A 19933-nucleotide genomic window follows, 5' to 3' on the forward strand; every position below is an offset into this window, starting at 1 on the left:
AAGTTTAAATTGAAAGTCTAATAACTGTAGCCCCCCTATAAACTAGAACACATGACTGCTTTGTCGTTGTAACATACAGAATTACTGAGAGGCAGACAGATGATGGATATATTGTTTGCGGATTTGATTGGACACCTGTCATTAGTAAGATCAGTAGCTGCAGAATCCTGTGTGGACGTCATCAATGACCTCAATGCACATAGATCGCTTCCTTTGTTTTATGATTGAAGTATAACTGGTGGCCCGGAGGCCTTTCCAGTTTCACCAGGACAGGTGGGCGAGCAAAGGCTCAGTCAGGAGGGGTGGGATTTGCTAACAGCTACCCGAGCGCCTTCGAAGAATGAATTGAATGAATCTACTACCGAATCGAAATCGTGACCCGCTGAGAAGATCCGGCGAGAAACTCAGCGGGCTGATGCATGGGTTAGGTTGCCCGTTGCACGTCGAACTCTTTGCCGAGTTCGACGAGCACGGTTACGGGGTCCCTAAGCTTACTCCCAGTGTTAGGGCTGAAGGTGCAAGAGTTATTGGATCTGATGGATCCGTAAGGACGTGTCTAGGGCGACGACGGTGACTTGCTCCGATCGCTTCCATCTTAGAAATAAAAAAAATCTGCCCTTGGACTCATGCTAGTGGTCCTTGCTAGCGCATTCTCCACAAAATTCAACCATTGAAAGTCGAAACACATGACGATACGCACATACAAACATTGGTCTACATTTTATGTAACATTTCGCGTTCGCCCACACCACTTTTATATGTACATAGAAGTTTCTTTAATTATTTATTCAGACAGACAAGTGGGTCGATGACCTGACTACGTGTGAATCAGTTACGTTTAATGCAGACTTTTGAGTTTCACGACTGACGTTGGTTTAGCGAATTTGGTAATGCTGTAATTTTGTCGTAAAAATATAGGAATTTAGGTCAGAGTGATCTTTGTTTTTTTATTGCTTAGATGGGTGGACGAGCTCACAGCCCACCTGGTGATAAGTGGTTACTGGAGCCCATAGACATCTAGAACGTAAATGCGCCACCCATCTTGAGATATAAGTTCTAAGGTCTCAAGTATAGTTACAACGGCTGCCCCACCCTTCAAACCGAAACGCATTACTGCTTCACGGCAGAAATAGGCAGGGTGGTGGTACCCACCCGCGCGGACTCACAAGAGGTCCTACCACCAGTAATTACACCAATTATAATTTTACATAAATCTTACATGATTAACTTTTGTTTGACCGCTCACCAGGATCTACTTAAGTTGATGCAACCTCTGTTTAGTTGTTGAAATTTGGGAAAATAAAATACTATAAATTCATTTGGTCGTGAGTGAAAGCGGAACTTGGACATATTATAGTAAAAATTTTTTTTTTTTGTAAATTCTAATTTTATTTCAAGTTCAAAAAGATTTCATTTTTGTTCCTTTTGGTGTAGAAACTTTGGGCCCCTGGGGTCCATCTGCTAAAAGCTTTTTTAAGGACCTTAAAAAAAACTATTTGAGGCCTCGCGAGACCAGAAGGCCGGTACGTATTTTGCACAAAGAATTAGCAATGCTATCCAGCGTGGAAATGCTGCCAGCCTTCTGGGAACGCTGCCAACTGGCGGTGAGCTAACACAGATTTTCTATTTATAAGTAACCTACAACTTATATTATTAAATATTAGTTTAATTTAATAATTTTCCTTCAACTCTTCTGTACAAACACTACTATCTCCTCAATTATCTTTTTATTCAGATTCCTCCTTCCCTGCACGCATGATTAACTTCTAGCTTTTGTGGTGGTAGCTCGTAGGGTCAAAGGCGGTACCAGCATCTTTATCTAATTCAAATTATTCGTACGTTCTGATCTTAATTACGACACTATTGATACTTCTTCCTTAAGTGTTAAGATGGGTGGCTATTTTTTCCCCCCATATTTTTACAGTAGTGTAATAGTTCCTTTTTTAACCAGCTTTTTGTTTTTGCCTAAAATATTGCGAGCCCGCACAGATTGATACCAATGCGCTGTCTGGTTTTGGTGCTTAAAGCCATTTTGTGTCATTTTGACGTCGCAAGCTGAGCGGTGACATTCACCCTTTATATTTGCTGCAGTTACTAGTTGATTGTAGATTACTAGGATCTCTGAGTACTAAATACCACCAGTTCCGTTTTCGCATGTAGAGTACTCGATTATAAACCTTATCTATGGGAAACTAGGTTCTGTTTATTGTTCCAGGAAAAATTACTGCCATATAATACCGTCATATGGTGCACGAGTATTTTCAATGTTTTTAGCGTCTTTAGTGAAAATTAAATGTCTTCCTAGTAAAATCTTAATAAAATTTAGTTTGTTTGATTAATGCGTTACATAATATGGTGCTTACAATTATCTAGACATCCTGAGTTCGCACTTAAAAAGTTTTCTTTTCATATTACCTACAATAGTTGACGCGCGAGTAGTTCATGAGTAGTTTCGAATTTTATAATGACAGATGTCGAATGCGCTTAGGAATTGGTTTGACATCTCACAGTACATTTATGGATAACGACAGCGGAGTGTGGCCAAGTTTTAATTTGTTTTTTTCTGTCTGGAAATTCCTTTTCGACCTCTTTAATTATTCCCTAAAAAAATTACTCGTTCAATCGCTACAGCAATGTTCAGAAGTCTACATTAATACAAATTTATGAGCATCCACATCCGATTTGGATATGCACAAACGAAAATAATTCATGCAAAAGGAATTTTATCAAGAAAACGTTCAAAGCTTTGTAACGATTGTTTTAAATTTTTGAACGCTTTCTCAATATTTTGGGTTCCGTCGTCAAATGAAAAAAAAAAATATTGACCTTATTTATTTTCTACATCATGACTCCTGTCAATGCTTTTCTTTAAACAGGTGCTTTCACTGAACGTCTTCACAATAGGAAACCGGGCAACTGTGATTTTTTCATCACACACACAGCCCACTGAGTTTCTCGCCGGATCTTCTCAGTGGGTCGCGTTTCCGATCCGGTGGTAGATTCTGCGAAGCACGGCTCTTGCTAGGGTCAGTGTTTGCATCACTCCGGTTTGAGTCCCGTGAGCTCACCTATTAGTTAAGGTTACGCTGAAATAGCCTCTCAAGGCTCATCTGCTTTGGTAGGAAATAAAAAGAACTCCTTCGTCGCGTCGCTTTCCTCATTACTCAGGATCGTGACTCCCTTGCTGCCTCATTTTCTCACGTACGATTTCCTTCCATCTGCTGCGATCCTCGGCTTTATGAAGGGCATCCTGAAACCTGAGGTTGGAATAAGAGACTGCGTCCTCTAGGACGTAGGCCCTCTACCATGCCTCGTCGAACTCACTAAATGAAAAACTATTTATGACATCATTTGGGTCTAAATAAACGATGGGCTACCATTGGGGAGACCATAAATATACAAAATTAGCCCCAAATCACATCATGCGATATTGATGATGTTTTATTCAATTAATTAAGATATATACAAAATGTCACCGAAACAAAAACAACAGCTTTTTAAAAATAATGGTCGTTAAGATTCCTTATAAATATCTAAATTTTAAAACAACTTTTTAGGCTGTTTATGTTATTGGCATTCTTATGTTGATTCTCGAAATTAGAAGCACAGGTTCAGGTATCATCAATTTAAATTGAGACTTAAAGAAAACTAGATTAAAAAAACACTGCTCACCTAACAACTCTCTTTCGCCGAATTCTGATAATAAAGTCAGCGTCACTTTAAAAAATCAAGCCTTGCTCGACACAATAAAACACATCGCTAAAATGTTAAGTGTTAATTATTGAAAGTCATAAATTTTTCCTTTTAATTAATTTTATTACATTATTTTTATTAAGTCCCGAGTTGTAATAAAACGGGTGTCTTTTTTTTTCATCGAAAACCAGCTTCAGGAGTCGGTCATAACGCAGACGACACATTTTAAGAAGACGTCGTTTCAGATAAGTCTATAAAACAGTTTCTGCCAACTCATTCGATTACGATAAAACTTACAATATTATAGTAGTTGTAGATATCTCTCCTATATAAGTATCTACTATGATTAAGACGTGTAGTTTTTTTTTTATTCCTTATATGGGTGGACGAGCTCACAGCCCACCTGGTGTTAAGTGGTTACTGGAGCCCATAGACATCTACGACGTAAATACGCCACCCACCTTGAGATATAAGTTCTAAGGTCTCAAGTATAGTTAAAACGGCTGTTCACCCTTCAAACCGAAACGCATTACTGATTCGCGGCAGAAATAGGCGGGGCGGTGGTACCTACCCGTGCGGACTCACAAGAGGTCCTACCACCAGTAAAAAACATTTATTTACGACTAGCGGCCCGCCCTGGCTTCGCATTGTTAGTAGCGCACGCGATGTAAAGAATTTTAGGTAATTTTTTTACACATCGGGTTACATTATTGGAGTTTCAGTAAGGATCCCTAATTTTTTTGAAAATATAATAAATATATCCTATGTCCTCCGGAGATAACGTAGCTTTCCAACAGTGAAAGAATTTTTTTAATCGGTTCAGTAGCTTCGGAGCCAATTCAATACAAACAAACAAACAAATCTTTCCTCTTTATAATATGTATTAGTATAGAAAATCCGGACAACATTCGATCAGAAGCTCTACCGAGCCATATAAACGGCTCGGTGGGAATTGTCTTTTTTTCTATAATTTCATCCTAACACTTTATCATTCCGAATTATTCAGGTGCCTCTGACTTTGCTCATTGACATACCTTAAAAGGTTGTGAGACAAAAAAACTCAATCAACATTCGTTTTTGTATAACATACTAGCTGACCCGGCAAACGTTATTTTGCCATATATGATATTTCTAGTGTAGAAAAAAAAACTAACTTATTGTAAGTGTGTAAGGATGTGGTAAATGAGTGATATAGGCATGTAGCGCTGTGAACGATGAGAGAATATAAAAATAACAAAACCTCATTCAACCACATAATGCCTCATTACAACAAAAAAAATATTGTCCAAAAATTACAAAATAAATATTAGAGGTGGACAACCCTTATCACTTAGGGGTATGAAAAATAGATAGTAGCTGACTCTCAGACCTACTGAACTAGCATATAAAATTTCATAAAAATCGGTCAAACTGTTTCAGAGGAGTGTGGTAACTAACATTGTGTCACGAGAATTTTATATATAAGACTAGCTGACCTGGCAGACTTCGTAGTACCTCAATCGATAAATAAAAGACTTAAACTTTTGTATAAAATAAACTTAAAACAAACAAAAGGAATCCGTCCGACGGCGGACACGTCAAAGGAAAAACAAAATTGTTATTTTTATGTAATTCCGAGCATTTTCATATTTATTTACCTTTTAAACCTTCTCTGGACTTCCACAAATAATTCAAAACCAAAATTAGCCAAATCGGTCCAGCCGTTCTCCAGTTTTAGCGAGACTAACAAACAGCAATTAATTTTTATATATATAGATTATGCATGTTCAGCATGTTCATCTTAAACGGATGTAAACCGTTTGAATCACTCCGGGTTTTTCCAATAACCGAATATTACAAGAGAAAGTGACTTGACTCATCCATTACGATACGAACGCTTCGAAAACAATTCTAATATAGATTTTTTAATTATAACTAAAACGATATTATGTATGTTAATATAGCGCAGGTAAAACGGTATCGTCCTAAAAGGAAACCTGGCCTTCTGCTATTTCTAATATATTATATATATATATATATATATATATATATATATATCTTTATAAATAGACGGACGGAATGAAAATGAGGTTGTTAAGAGAGTGTTAACTATGAATGTGGAAGGATTTAGAGGAAGAGGTAGACCTAAGAAGAAATGGATGGATTGTGTGAAAGACGATATGGGTAGGAGGGGAGTGAGCGAAGAAATGGTATGTGATAGAAGAGTATGGAAGGAGAAAACATGTTGCGCCGACCCCAGGTGACTGGGAGAAGGGCAGGATAATGATGATCTTTATAAATAGACAAAAGTCAAAACAGTTAATTACCTTTTTCCTTATCACGTGACCCACTGAAGTAATTATATCGATTTCTCTCTTCGATCTTCTTACTAAGCCGTTGGAATATCTAGTAGACTCTGGGAAAGACGAACCCGAAGACACTGAGAATGAATCTATTTCTAAGAGTTTTAAAAGACTATAACATAAATTACCAAACAAAAGAAGATAAAGTTAGGCAATCCAGTTACAGAAATCGACATAATAACTTCAGTGCGCCACGTAGGGCACCGGTGACCTACGTGGCAGTCAACTTGTCATACAAAAATAGCAACCGATTTTCCCCGTCAAGGTCACAGAAATAGGTAAAAAAAACATTTTCGGATATAAACATATAAAAAAACTTATTGTCATAAAAAAAAGATAAATATTTGGAAATACGTTATTATTTAAAGTTTTTACAAGAGATAAATGTAAATAACAAAAACAAAACCGAAAATGGTAATGAATTAAGTGAATACGAACCTTGAGGTGTCATTGATTATGGTAAAATTTTGACCGGCAGACCGACGCTAGTATTAAATAATGAAATGATTGACATTTAAAAAAAATTAAGTAATTTTTTGGAAAGGTATAATAAACTTATAACAATGTTCTTTTAATTCATTTATTTTTATTGCTTAGATGGGTAGATGAGCTCACGGCCCAAGTGGTGTTAAGCGGTTAACCGAGCCCATACAATCTACAGTACGACCGAAACGCATTACTCCTTCGCGGCAGAAATAGGCAGGGTGGTGGTACCTACCCGTGCGCACTCACAGAAGTTCTACCACCAAAATCATCTACACAATTTTTAACATAACACGCGTGTAAAAGATATTATTTTGTTTATGACTCATCATTGTTAATCGGCTATAGACCTTGTTTTAAATATTGTACTATTAACGGTGATACTATCTGGCTGTGTTCTCTAGATAGTATACTCTCTTGCTAGGGGTAGTGTTCGGAAATTCTCTCAGGTCGAGCCCGTGAGCTCACCTACCCGTCCGGACGTGGCTTGGGTACCCTTTTAGGCTGCCAACGAATAGGTAGGGAAAAATAGTATACTCCATCACATGCTGTAGAGTTCATATGTATTTATTTAGGTTTTCTTATAAACTAGCAGTTGTACCAAAACATTTCTAAGGTATTAATGGTATCTTAACTAACTTCTTGCAACAGCTACAAACGCTTTTTTTTTCCTACCTATTCTAGTAACCTCGAGGGGTTATTCTAGATTCGCCGAATTAGTAGGTGAGCTCACGGGGCTCAAACCTGTAGACGTTGCTAACACGAACTATCGCAATAGCAGTCATCATCATCATCATCATCTCAGCCTGTCCATTGTCCACTGCTGAACATAGGCCTCTCCAAGTGATCTCCAGTGCGGCCGGTCCGTTGCCACCTGCATCCAACGTGACCCAGCGGTTCTTACCAGGTCGTCGGTCCATCTCGTAGGTGGCCGTCCCACACTGCGCTTGCCAGTACGTGGTCTCCACTCGAGGATCTCTCCGCCCCATCGGCCGTCCGATCTTCGCGCTATGTGGCGCAAGAGCAGTGATTCGTAGAATCTACCACCGGATCGGAAACGCGACCCACTGAGAAGATTCAGCGAGAAACTCAGTGGGCTACAAATCGCTGCAAACCATCATGGAATATACCCGTTTCCGGAGCTTAGGCTAGTAAGCCATTATGTAGCGGGACATCCCAAGCCAGGAGAGTTAGGAGTATGCTAAGGAGACGATTAAGGTATTTCCAATACAGTGGGGCCTTGAAACGTAAAGTTAGAGTCCTTTGTGGTATCTTATGTATGTGTGCTGCCGGTCATGACATATGGCGCTGAAACGTGGACATTAACCGTAGGTTTGGTCCGTAAGCTCAAAGTCGCTCAGCGTGCTATGGAAAGGTGTATGCTCGGAGTTTCTTTGATGGATCGAGTCAGAAATGATGAAATTCGTAAAAGAACCAAAGTAACCGACATAGTCCTAAAGGTTAGCAAGCTGAAGTGGCAATGGGCCGATCATACGTGTCACAGAACCGATGGCCGATGGAGCAGACTTGTTCTGGACTGGAGACCGCGTACCGGTAAACGCAGCGTTGGGCGTCCCCGTGCCCGTTGGACCGATGACTTGCGGCGATATGCTGGAAAGATTGGATGCGGAAGGCGGAGGATCGTTCATTGTGGCGGACTATGGGAGAGGCCTACATCCAGCAGTGGAGAGATACAGGCTGATGATGATGATGATGTGGTATCTTAAATCACGATGAAAATCGCTTAAATAACAATAAAAATATTCAGCACACAAAAACCTTGACAGCAAAATGTGATTCAAAACCTCAGTGCGCCATACGTGTTTCCTAGATAATTAAACCATAAAAAGAATTGTTTTTGCAAACGGTAGTTAAGAATGTTTTTGCAAGCAGTACTTAAAATTCATGTACCTATTATTTCTTGTATCATATATAATTGAGGTCGAAGATATTTGTTGGTTTTCTTTAGAGATCCATCGGATAATGAAGGTTAGACCTTGGATATTTTCTGCAATAACCAAACCAAAACTAGCTCATGGCCCATATGATGTTAAATGGTTACCGAAACTCATAGATATCTATATATATAAAAATGAATTGCTGTTCGTTAGTCTCGCTAAAACTCGAGAACGGCTAGATCGATTTGGCTAATTTTGGTCTTGAATTAATTGTAGAAGTCCAGAGAAGGTTTAAAAGGTAGATAAATATGAAAATGCTCGAAATTAAATAAAAATAACAATTTTGTTTTTCCTTCGATGTGTCCCCCGTCGGACGGATTCCTTTTGTTTGTTTTAAGTTTATTTTATGCAAAAGTTTAGGTTTTTTATTTATCGATTTATCGGCACTACGAAGTCTGCCGGGTCAGCTAGTTACTAAATAAATACCATCCACTCACCTTGAGATGTGAGGTATAAGTCTTATTTGTACATTTCCAAACTCGGAACGTACAACTTCGCGGCAGAAATAGGCAGAAATATAAATATATATTTAGCACACTTTAACTATCCGTGACCGTTGTTGAAGACGACCGTTCTATTGTTGTACGATTTTATTATTATTTTATAATTAGACTAAGGAATCCGACAGACCTTGTCATGTCCTGAACGAACGCCAATAAGAGTTTTCCTAAAAAAAAAAGGTCCGATACAATCAACAAAATTATGTATTCATCTTAAAAGAAGAATGTTTTACGTTTGTAAAAAAACATCATGATTTTGACCTTGCGCGAACACTCAATAAATATGTACTCAGGATTCGGATAGTAAAGGGAGGTGGTATGAGGTTTTTTTTTATTGCCCGTGTAAGCAGACGAGCATACGGCCCACCCGATGGTAAGTGGTTACAGAGGTTGCAGAGCCAAGCCGCAGCCTATTGTTAAGTACTCTCCACAAGCCTCGTATGAAGAAGGATATGTCATAGCGCTCCGGAAACACCGTGGAGGGGAGCTCATTCCAAAGCCGGATATGATAGTAGACAAATAAAAAAAAATGGCACGTAACCAATAGCACCACTTCAATAGATCTGTTAGCATTTTGTATCAATGCCTCCAAACGGTAAAAAAATGAAAACACTTTAAATAAACCATCCGTTTATTTGCCCGTCATATTTAACCTCAAGTCGTCTCGCGGTTAGCAACGGTATCTCGTGACCCGTTCACAGCTGACCAATTAACTTGTTACGGAAGCCGTGTTTGTACAGTGCAAATTGTTTAACAGTCGTTCAACTACCAGATAAACGTCGAATTAGTTTCAAAAATAACAAAAGGGAACAAGAATTCCTTTATGTCTAGTCTCGCTATGGAGTGAGGAAAAGAATAATATGCACTAGATGGATTGATGTACAGAACACAAGAGTGGATCAACTCTGTTTTGCAAATCAAAATATGACTTAATAAACATTTAAAAAATATATATAGAGTATGTTTTTAATTGTATCTACACAAACTTTTATGCGTTTCGGTTTGAAGGGTGGGGCAGCCGTTGTGACTATACTGAGACCTTAGAACTTGTATCTCGAGGTGGGTGGCGCATTTAAGTTGTAGATGTCTATGGGCTCCAGTAACCACTTAACATCAGGTGGGCTGTGAGCTCGTCCACAAATCTTAGCAATAAAAAATAAAAATCTAAAAAAAAAATAAAAAAAAAACATGACATACAAAAAAGTACAATTCGCGGTCTTATCCAGATAACCATCAGATAGACAAGAATCACTAGAAAACAAATTACGCGCAATAAATTAAGCATACATTAATTATATTTATTTTTAAATAGTTTTATTCTTATTTAAATCTAAAACCGAGTGCCAAAAAACGGTTTATTCTATTAATTAATTTGTTTGAATCGGCATTGATAATTTCTAATCGGTTGACATCACTAGTCGTAATCTCAATTGGGTTATATAAGGGCTATCCTACCTACGATTCTGGAACCTATGACTGCTTCGTTCGTCTGGTATATATCTGTCTGTAAATACACAAATAAACTTAAAATTTTGGCCGTGTTCTTTTAACAAATTGAATTCGTTCCAGAAACCGCCATTTTAACTTAGATTAAAACGACATCTTTTTTTTTTATTGCTTAGATGGGTGGACGAGCTCACAGCCCACCTGGTGTTAAGTGGTTACTGAAGCCCATAGACATCTATAACGTAAATGCGCCACCCACCTTGAGATATAAGTTCTAAGGTCTCAGTATAATTACAACGGCTGCCCTACCCTTTAGACCGAAACGCATTACTGCTTCACGGCAGAAATAGGCAAGGCGGTGGTACCTACCCGCGCGGACTCACAAGAGGTCCTACCACCAGTAATTACGCAAATTATAATTTTGCGGGTTTCATTTTTATTACACGATGTTATTCCTTCACTGTGGAAGTCAATCGTGAACATTTGTTGAGTACGTATTTCATTAGAAAAATTCTCTCATTTAATTATCTCTCATTCTCATCATCTCTCATTTAAATCGTTTAAAATGTCCGCATTAAATTTCAAAGGAAACAGTGTACCGACTGTAGTTACTCTACTCTGTGACACGACTTCACGCAGAAGGCTTAAAGTGTTATGTTTCTATATACAAATATATATATATAAGCCTTTATTAACAATCAAATTTAAGTTACATTTTTAATACACTTATTATCTAGTTTTATTATTCGACACCGGTTTCTTGATCGTCTTGCTGTACAGCATAGGCCTCCCCAAGGGTTCTCCATAATAATCTATCCTGCGTTTTTCTCATCCAAGTCGTTCCTGCCACTTTTTTGATGTCATCTTCCCATCTACGTTGCTGTCTTCCTCTATTTCGCTTTTTATATCTAGGACACCATTCTGTCACTCCTTTGGCCCATTTTTCTGTTTTATCTCGAATTAAATGTCCAGCCCATTTCCATTTCAGTTGTTGTATTCGGTATTTTATATCTATGATCTTTGTTTGTTTTCTTATTTTTGTTAACCGTATTTTATCTTTTAATTTCATGTTTAACATACTTCTTTCCATTCGGTGTTGACAAATTTCTAAAGATTTTATGTTCTTATTTGTCAATCCCCATGTTTGGCATCCATAGGTCATACTTGGAAGAATGCATGTATTAAATATTTTCTTCTTTGCCTTAACAGGTATTTCTGAATTCTTCATAACATCTTTTAATGCCCAGTACCTTTTCCATCCTATATTTATTCTGTTACTGATTTCTTTTGCTGTGAGGTCTTTGGGGGATATGATTTGGCCGAGGTATGTATACTCATTTACATATTCTAATTTAGCTGTGTTGTAAGGTTTGATAGGGACTTTTTTGTAATTTGTCATCAGCTTTGTTTTGTTTGTGTTCAATGATAGTCCAACTTTTTCACTTTCACGTACAAGTTGCTCAATCATTTTTTGTAAAGTTTCTGGATTTTCGCTTATAAGTATGAGGTCGTCGGCAAATCTCAGATGATTTAGTAACACTCCATTAATATTAATACCGTAATCGTCCCATTCGAGCTGACGAAACACATGTTCTAGGGTTGCAGAGAAAAGTTTGGGTGAAAGGGGGTCTCCCTGTCTAACTCCTTTTTTGATGTGAAAGTGTTCTCCTAGCTTTTCTGTCCGTACTCTTGCTTTCATGTTTTCGTATATGTTTTTCAATAGACGGATGTACTTATTATGGACTCCTTGTAAAGCAAGCGCTTCCCATATTTTCTGATGTTTTAGCGAGTCAAATGCTTTGTTATAATCTATAAACGATAAATAATAGTTGATGTTATATTCATTACATTTTTGGATTATTTGTTTTATAGTATGTATATGGTCGAGAGTAGAGAAGCCACTTCTAAACCCTGCCTGTTCTTTTGGCTGATTTTCGTTCAGAGTCCTTGTTAATCGTTCTAGAACTATCTTGGAGAAAAGTTTATAAATATTAGACATTAGTGAAATGGGTCTATAGTTCGAAATATCATCTGTTCTGCCTTTCTTATGAATTAAGATAATCGTTGATGTAGTCCATTGTTGAGGTATATGTTCCGTTGTTAGAATATCGTTAAATAGGTCGGTTAGTGTATTGGAGATAGCATGGTACATTCCGACAAGAAGTTCATTAGAAATATTGTCTTCCCCTGGTGCTTTATTTTTCTTTAGTGACTTCGTGGCATTATTGACTTCATCTATTAGTATGCTAGGCACCTGTTCTTCTGAATTTTTTTCTTCTTCTTTGCTTAAAGTAGGTGTTATTGATTGGTCATCGTAGAGCTCTCGATAGAAATCGGTCGCGGTTTGGAGTATGTCACTTCTTTCCGATTTATGTTTTTTTGTCTTGTGGTGTGTTACGTTATTTATCCAAGTTGTATATTCTTGGAGTTCTTTCCATGCCTTCTTGAGCCCACCTGATTTATCTATATGAAGTTGTAATGTCTCTGTTCTTAATTTTTGTTTGTGCTTTCGTATTTCTAAGTTTATATTTTTACTAATTTTTGTTATCTCTTGCTTGTTGTTCTTTCTATTACTAAATAGAAGGCTCCTCTTTCTTATTAGTTCCCTTGCTATTGGTCCTAATCTATCTTTTGGTGTGTTTTCTCTTTCTAGCTGTTTGTTGATTTCTTTTAATACGTTTTCCAGAGTATTATATTTTTCTTGTGTCGTTTTCAGTTCTTTAATTGGTCGTAGCTTTATTTCTAAAGATTTTAATATATAATTTGGTACTGGTAGTATGATTGGCAGCTTTCTATTTTTTATAAATTTTCTTTGGTTTTTTGGTTGAAACATATGAAGGTGGCCTCGTAGTAATCTGTGATCTGTGTTAAAATTAAATCTGTTGAGAACTTCCACGTTTAAGAAAAGTTTCGGTTTATTTGTTGTAATAAAGTCCATTTCGTTTCTTGTTATGCCATCAGGAGATTGCCATGTCCATTTTCTTAGAAGATTTCTTTTATAGAAACTATTCATTACAGTTAAGTTATTCTCTGCCGCGTAGTTTATCAACCTTTGTCCGTTGTCATTTCGTTTGCCTATTGTGTAGGGTCCTATTATTTTATCTTCGTTTTTTCTCCTCTGACCAATTTGGCTATTAAAATCTCCCATTACAATAATGGTTTTGTATAAATTCTCCATTATTTCATTTAAGCTTTTGTAGAATTCGTTTTTAGTCTCTTTCTTTGCTGTTTCTGTAGGAGCGTATATCTGAACAATTGAAGTCGGATTTTTGTAGCCAGGAAGAGTGATATTTAAAATTGCTATTCTATTTGACACTCCTTTAAACTCTATTATATTGTTTTTAAGATATTTCTTAACCAAGAATCCCACGCCATATATTCCTGGTTGTTCATTTTTGTAATATAATATGTATTCATCATGTTCTTCAATTTTTTCAGCCGACCGTCTGACATCACTTATGCCGAGGATATCCCAATTTATGTGATTCAAAGCCTGTTCCAGTTCTAATAATTTTTCCTTCGATTTTAATGATCTAGTATTTAGTGTTGCTATATATATTCTATGTTTTCTAGCCTTTGTATTTGCTTCATTTAACGTCTGGTTTTTAGTTGGATTTGGATTAGAGTCGAAATTTTCGAGATCTTGGGGGTAGTGATCGGTAACCCCGCGGTGACCAGCCGTATTGGGGTTTTCATTATATGTATTGGATGGTTTTTCTATTCTAGTTGCGATTTCGTTACCGGTGTCTGTTAATTCCTATGGTTTAAATTGTTTTTCATTGAAAGAGGATGATCTTGCCCTCATATATTCGAATGCATTGGTTTTGTGTAATTTTGGTGGTGCAATAATATGTTCCGAGTTTTTGGTGTGTGTAGGTGTATGCATGATATTAGGTGATGTCGAGGTTTCCCGCTTTCTTTTTTCGACATCCGACGTATCTCTTAATATTATTTTATTGTTTCGAATGAATGCGTCTTTTCCATTTTGTTTTTCTTGTTTGAGTTGTTCTTGTAAGTTTTTGCGTAATTCTATTGTTTCTTTTGAAAAATCTTCTGTGATATAAGCATGTTTCGGCATTTTCATCTTATTTTTCAATATTTCTAGTTTCTTTAGAAATGACGTAAAAGATATGAGTATTGGTCTCACTTTTCCCTCATCATGCTTCTTTCCTAGTCTATAGTAGTTATTTATCTCATAGGAGTTGATATCAACATTTAAACCTTTCATGATATCTTTTATTAAATTAAACAGTTCTTGTCGATTATTTTCTATTTCTTTTATGCCGTGTAGAATCAGGTTATTTTTCTTACCTTTGTTTTCTAAGTATCTTGCTTTATCATTCAACTTCTGTACCTCGTTTTTAAGATACTTATTTTCTTCCAATATTGGTTTTATTTTGTCGTCTATATTGCGCATGATACTGTCGGTTACACTCTGAGTAATCGTTGCAGTTTGTTTATCGAGTTCCAATTTCATCATCTGGAATAGTTTTGTCATATCCTCTGACATTTTGATCGAAGCCATCGTGATGTAAACAACTGTTTTGGTTTGTGTAGATTGGAACGTAATTTGATCGTTGCGTTGGCACCACTGGGTGTCGTTGACGTTTTTCACTTTTTAAAGTCGTGACAGATTCTGCGTTTGATCTAGTTGTCAGTTGATATTTATTTATTTCTACCCTCAATGGAAATCTCAATGTGTATGTGTACCGCAATACAATCGATGTTAAAAGGTGTTTTCTTTTAGTTTTTTTGGTGTTTTCTTTTAGTTTTTCTTGGTGTTTTCGTCAATCTTCCTTTCCAAGTTTTTGTTATGTGATACACGTTTTATATTCGTTGGTTTTCACTGTGGTATGTAATAAAAACTGGGAGCACTATAACGTACACTGTTGTCCTCTTGACAGCCGGAAACGGAAATACGATACGAATACGATACGATACGAAAAAACGGCAAGGCGGTGGTACCTACCCGCGCGGACTCACAAGAGGTCCTACCACCAGTAATTACGCAAATTATAATTTTGCGGGTTTCATTTTTATTACACGATGTTATTCCTTCACTGTGGAAGTCAATCGTGAACATTTGTTGAGTACGTATTTCATTAGAAAAATTCTCTCATTTAATTATCTCTCATTCTCATCATCTCTCATCTCTCATTTAAATCGTTTAAAATGTCCGCATTAAATTTCAAAGGAAACAGTGTACCGACTGTAGTTACTCTACTCTGTGACACGACTTCACGCAGAAGGCTTAAAGTGTTATGTTTCTATATACAAATAGCAGAACTCAATTTGTTTTAAACGTGATTCATGAATTAAAGTAAAGTGTATTGTCCTAGTTTTTTTTTTCACGACATCCTTAGGTAGCGTTTGCGAGTCAGTAGTCAATTTTATGATATTGAAACATTCGACTGTTAACGAATCAACGTCGCGTCATACATTGATGGCTGTGATTGGCCAACGATGACGTCATATCGCACGAACCAATCACAAAACAGGAAACGCAATAGTGGCACTAATTGTCAAATATAAAAAAAAAAAAATACGCGAAGAAAAAAAAGATGGACGCGCATGACAATTTTGTAATTTTGTAAAATAATTAAAAACTAGAGGTCCCGCAGTAGTCGAAATTCGACTATAATTAATTGGAATTGTAAGTTTGTACACTATTATGATTGTGTTTTATACTTCTATAATCACAAATTTCGCCAAGACTATACTATAAAAAAATTAATAAAGACAAACAATATTTAATCTATTCTCAATTTAACCACAGACGCCAAGAACTAAAGTTTGACAATAAATAGTATGCATGCGTGTGTGCGTCAAATACATGGTATGTAGTGTGTGTAATGTTTTCTTTATTGATTTAATGTATCTTTTATGCATTATTTAAAAAAAAAATTAGCATTGTACACTTCTTCTCTATATTCTCTATAAGTGTGGAAAATTTCATACTCCTCCATCCGCGCAATTTTCGTAAAAAGGGATACAAAGTTTTGGCTTCACGTATTAATATATAGATAATATAATGGGTATTTGAAGTAGTAAACGCATTTATTCAGTTTCTTGGCCACCTCAAGATACGTCTAAGAAATAGACGCATCACCGACCTTACGTCTCTAGCATTTATGTTACGTATTCTGTGTATCTTAAACGACTAATACTGGTTTGTGACATCTTCGAATAATAACGTTTTTTTCTGTACTTACTAATTTACTAATTTGTCGAGTTTCTTTTCTGGATTACAAGAAAGGATATTCTTCAGCAGTCTCGTCACAAAATTGCCGATATTTCGTAAAACATTGACAGAAATCAAATAACAAAGTTAGTGCAAGTTTTCGACTAATCACGCCTGCTGGTTATCTATATATTAATACGTGAAGCAAAAACTTTGTATCCCTTTTTACGAAAATTACGCGGACGGAGGAGTATGAAATTTTCCACACTTATAGAGAATATAGAGAAGAAGTGCACAATGCTAATATTTTTTTTAAATAATGCATAAACGATACATTAAATCAATAAAGAAAACATTACACACACTACATACTGTGTATTTGACGCACACACGCATACATACTATTTATTGTCAAACTTTTGTTCTTGACGCCTGTTGTCAAATTGAGAATAGATTAAATATTGTTTGTCTTTGTTAATATTGTTTATAGTGTAGTCTTGGCGAAATTTGTGATTCTTCTTCTTCTTCTTCTCCATCGCTCCCTCATTGCTGAGGATCGTGACTCCGTTTTAGCTTGTCTACTGTCAGCCTCCATCGGTTCCGGTCAGTTGCCCGGTGTAGTGCAGCGCTAAGTGGTCCGCTGGTTTGCTCGGAGATCTGGTCGGACCAACGTTTGAGGGCTCCGGCCTCTAGGACGTTTTCCTTCTACTTTCCCAGTGACCATCAGACGTTCCAAGTTGTCTACACCTCTGCGGGCAACGTGGCCAAAGTAGCGCATTATGCGTTGCAGACAGGTGGCAGACAAATTTGTAATTATAGAAGTATAAAATGCAATCATAATAGTGTACAAACTTACAATTCCAATTAATTATAGTCGAATTTCGACTACTGCGGGACCTCTAGTTACTATAAATAAACATTAAAATTAAAACAGACCAAACATACTTCAATTGCGAATTGTATTCTAAAAGCCACCCGCCCAATTACCCGTGTATTACGATCTCTCGGTATGCTAAGATCTTATCGTTGTTAGCATATTTTGGAGGTTACGTCATTCAATTTGCTACATAAACTCTATTATTGGCTTTCGGTATTATAATTATCTATTTGTATTTGCTGGGCTTTACAATAAATATACCTCTAAATCTACGAATAAATTTATATATAGACATTTGAAACGTTTTGAAAGTCTGTAGTACCTACAAGTACTAGTGTTCCCCAACATACTGTAAATTTTTGTACTATAAAGAGAAGAAAAGGTGGGATAAATAGAATGCACATATGTAGCTCCTGTATTATAAGGCTTAGAGGAGCGGACGATCTCATAGCCCATCTGGTTTTAAGTGGTTACGGGGTCCCATAGACATCTCAAACGTAAATACCGACACACACCTTGAGATATGAGTTCTAAGGTCTCAGTACAACGGCTGCCCGACCCTTCAAACACATTACTACTTCATGGCAGAAATAGGCAGGATGGTGGTACCTACCCGTGCGGACTCACAAGAGGTCCTACCACCAATAAAAATCCAATTCCCAAACCAAATTTTAGGTAACCGATATTGTTACACCCGTATTCTAAAATTTGGTGTTCAACCCTAACTAGCTTGTCTAAGTTCAGCTAATAATTATAATAATAGATAAATTTCCGATCTGTAAATAATCTATAATTAGATTTAATTTCCTTGGGTTTTACTCACCCCCGGGGTATGACCGACATTCTGCCTACAAATAATCAACTGAATTATCTGAAATACGAAAGCAAAACAAATTCATATTAACGTAACCTATTAGAAGAACAAGTTTCTCTCAAACACAAACCATCAACAGTGCAAATCTCTTGTACACGCTTTCACAAAACCTGAACACAAAGTCGAAATCGCTCAATAAAATCCTTCAAAGAAAACACTGAAAGACACTTACTTATTAAATAATTTGTTCGTTACAGGTCCGGTGCCGATAGCCAGAAATATAAGACATCTACCGTGCATATCAAGAAAGACAGGGCAAGAGGGCCTTTGTATGTTTGCCATTGACTGCCTCAAAGCGAATGGAACACATCTAGGAGCGTGTGTTGACCGATTTTATTTCGGTTCTTGCTGTCAATTATCCGATAAGACGACAATCCCCCAAATAGTAGCAAACCACATTGACGACAACTCTATAGATAGTTTCATTAAAGACGACAAACTATCAAATAAAATACCAGAAATATTCGCTACGAAAAAAACTACCACAGAGAAAACGGCAACAACTTTAGCTGACCAAGCTGACGCTGTACAAGATCGAACTGAATCTATGGTTCTTGAGACGAAGTCCGATGAGCAAACGACTGTTTTCAATAAAATCACTGATAATATCAAATTAACGACAGCTCTCAACGTGGAAACAACTACTAGAACTGAAGCAAAACATACTGAAGCTATTACTGAAGTGCCGGTCAGATTGTCGACATTCCAAACCGTTTCTGTCGGTTCGAACACTGAAAAATCGACAGAAAACGGAGAAAAAATCAAAACGACCACAACAAAACCGTCGTCGACGACTGAGAAAGTCACGAAACCAGTCAAAGTGTCCATGAGACCTACAATCATACGGCCTACATACAAACCGTATAATTACACTAGACCTCAATACACTCAGTCCACCTATAGGCCGTCGAAACCAGTTTCCATCAAACCACTTTCGACCAGGAAACCGCCGTACCGACCTCCGACAAAACGGCCGACCAGAAGACCACTGCCGTCACCGCCTAGATTGAACATCACCATACTCCCACAAACAACACCGAAGCCGCCCAAGCCCATCAACCTTACTACCGAAGTCGCAACTGACAAGTTCGAACCAACAGAACCGTTAACTTCTACAACGAATTTCGAAACGACGACAAATAAACCTAGCGCCGTCTCCGAAGACACCACTGAGAAGGCAACGGTTCAAGAAGAGGTCACTGAAAGAGTAACCAAAATTGAAACTGAAGCACCCACTTCAGTGCCAAGCTCGACTTCAACAGAATTCCCGCCCTTTGTGACGTGGTCGAACACAGTGGGCGCTACAACTAAAGCGCCAGAAAAAGAAACAGAATCAAATAAGGTCACAGAATCCGATGAAGGTGAGTTGTTTTTTAATTAACTTTATTGACCAAATTACGAATATAACTTTAAAACAACAAACAAAGTTACATCACTTCCGACTCGCGCTAATTGACCAATGTTTGGGTAATTATTTTAGACAAAACTGAAGACTGGTCCGAAGATATTCTTCCGTGTCCAAATTAAAAATTTATATTACAGTCATAAAAGACAACAATTAACACTTTTAGCTATACGG

General features: G+C 37.1%; 1 protein-coding gene across 2 annotated transcripts in view; it reads left to right on the top strand.

The window, feature by feature from the left end:
- Positions 1 to 19933, top strand: part of LOC101746597 (serine proteinase stubble) — a 64250-nt gene that overhangs the window by 24571 nt on the left and 19746 nt on the right. Inside the window, exons 1-2 of one of the 2 annotated variants that reach the window (XM_062672706.1) lie at positions 15078 to 15155; positions 18552 to 19715. In XM_062672706.1, the coding sequence (XP_062528690.1) occupies positions 15107 to 15155; positions 18552 to 19715 (1213 nt within the window). In that variant the 5' untranslated portion in view covers positions 15078 to 15106. Of the gene's footprint in view, positions 1 to 15077; positions 15156 to 18551; positions 19716 to 19933 lie in introns of those variants that run through there. The other variant, XM_012696418.4, reaches the window with a different exon arrangement.

The sequence above is a fragment of the Bombyx mori genome, chromosome 2 (assembly GCF_030269925.1).
Source record: "Bombyx mori chromosome 2, ASM3026992v2".
NCBI classification, from domain to species: domain Eukaryota; kingdom Metazoa; phylum Arthropoda; class Insecta; order Lepidoptera; family Bombycidae; genus Bombyx; species Bombyx mori.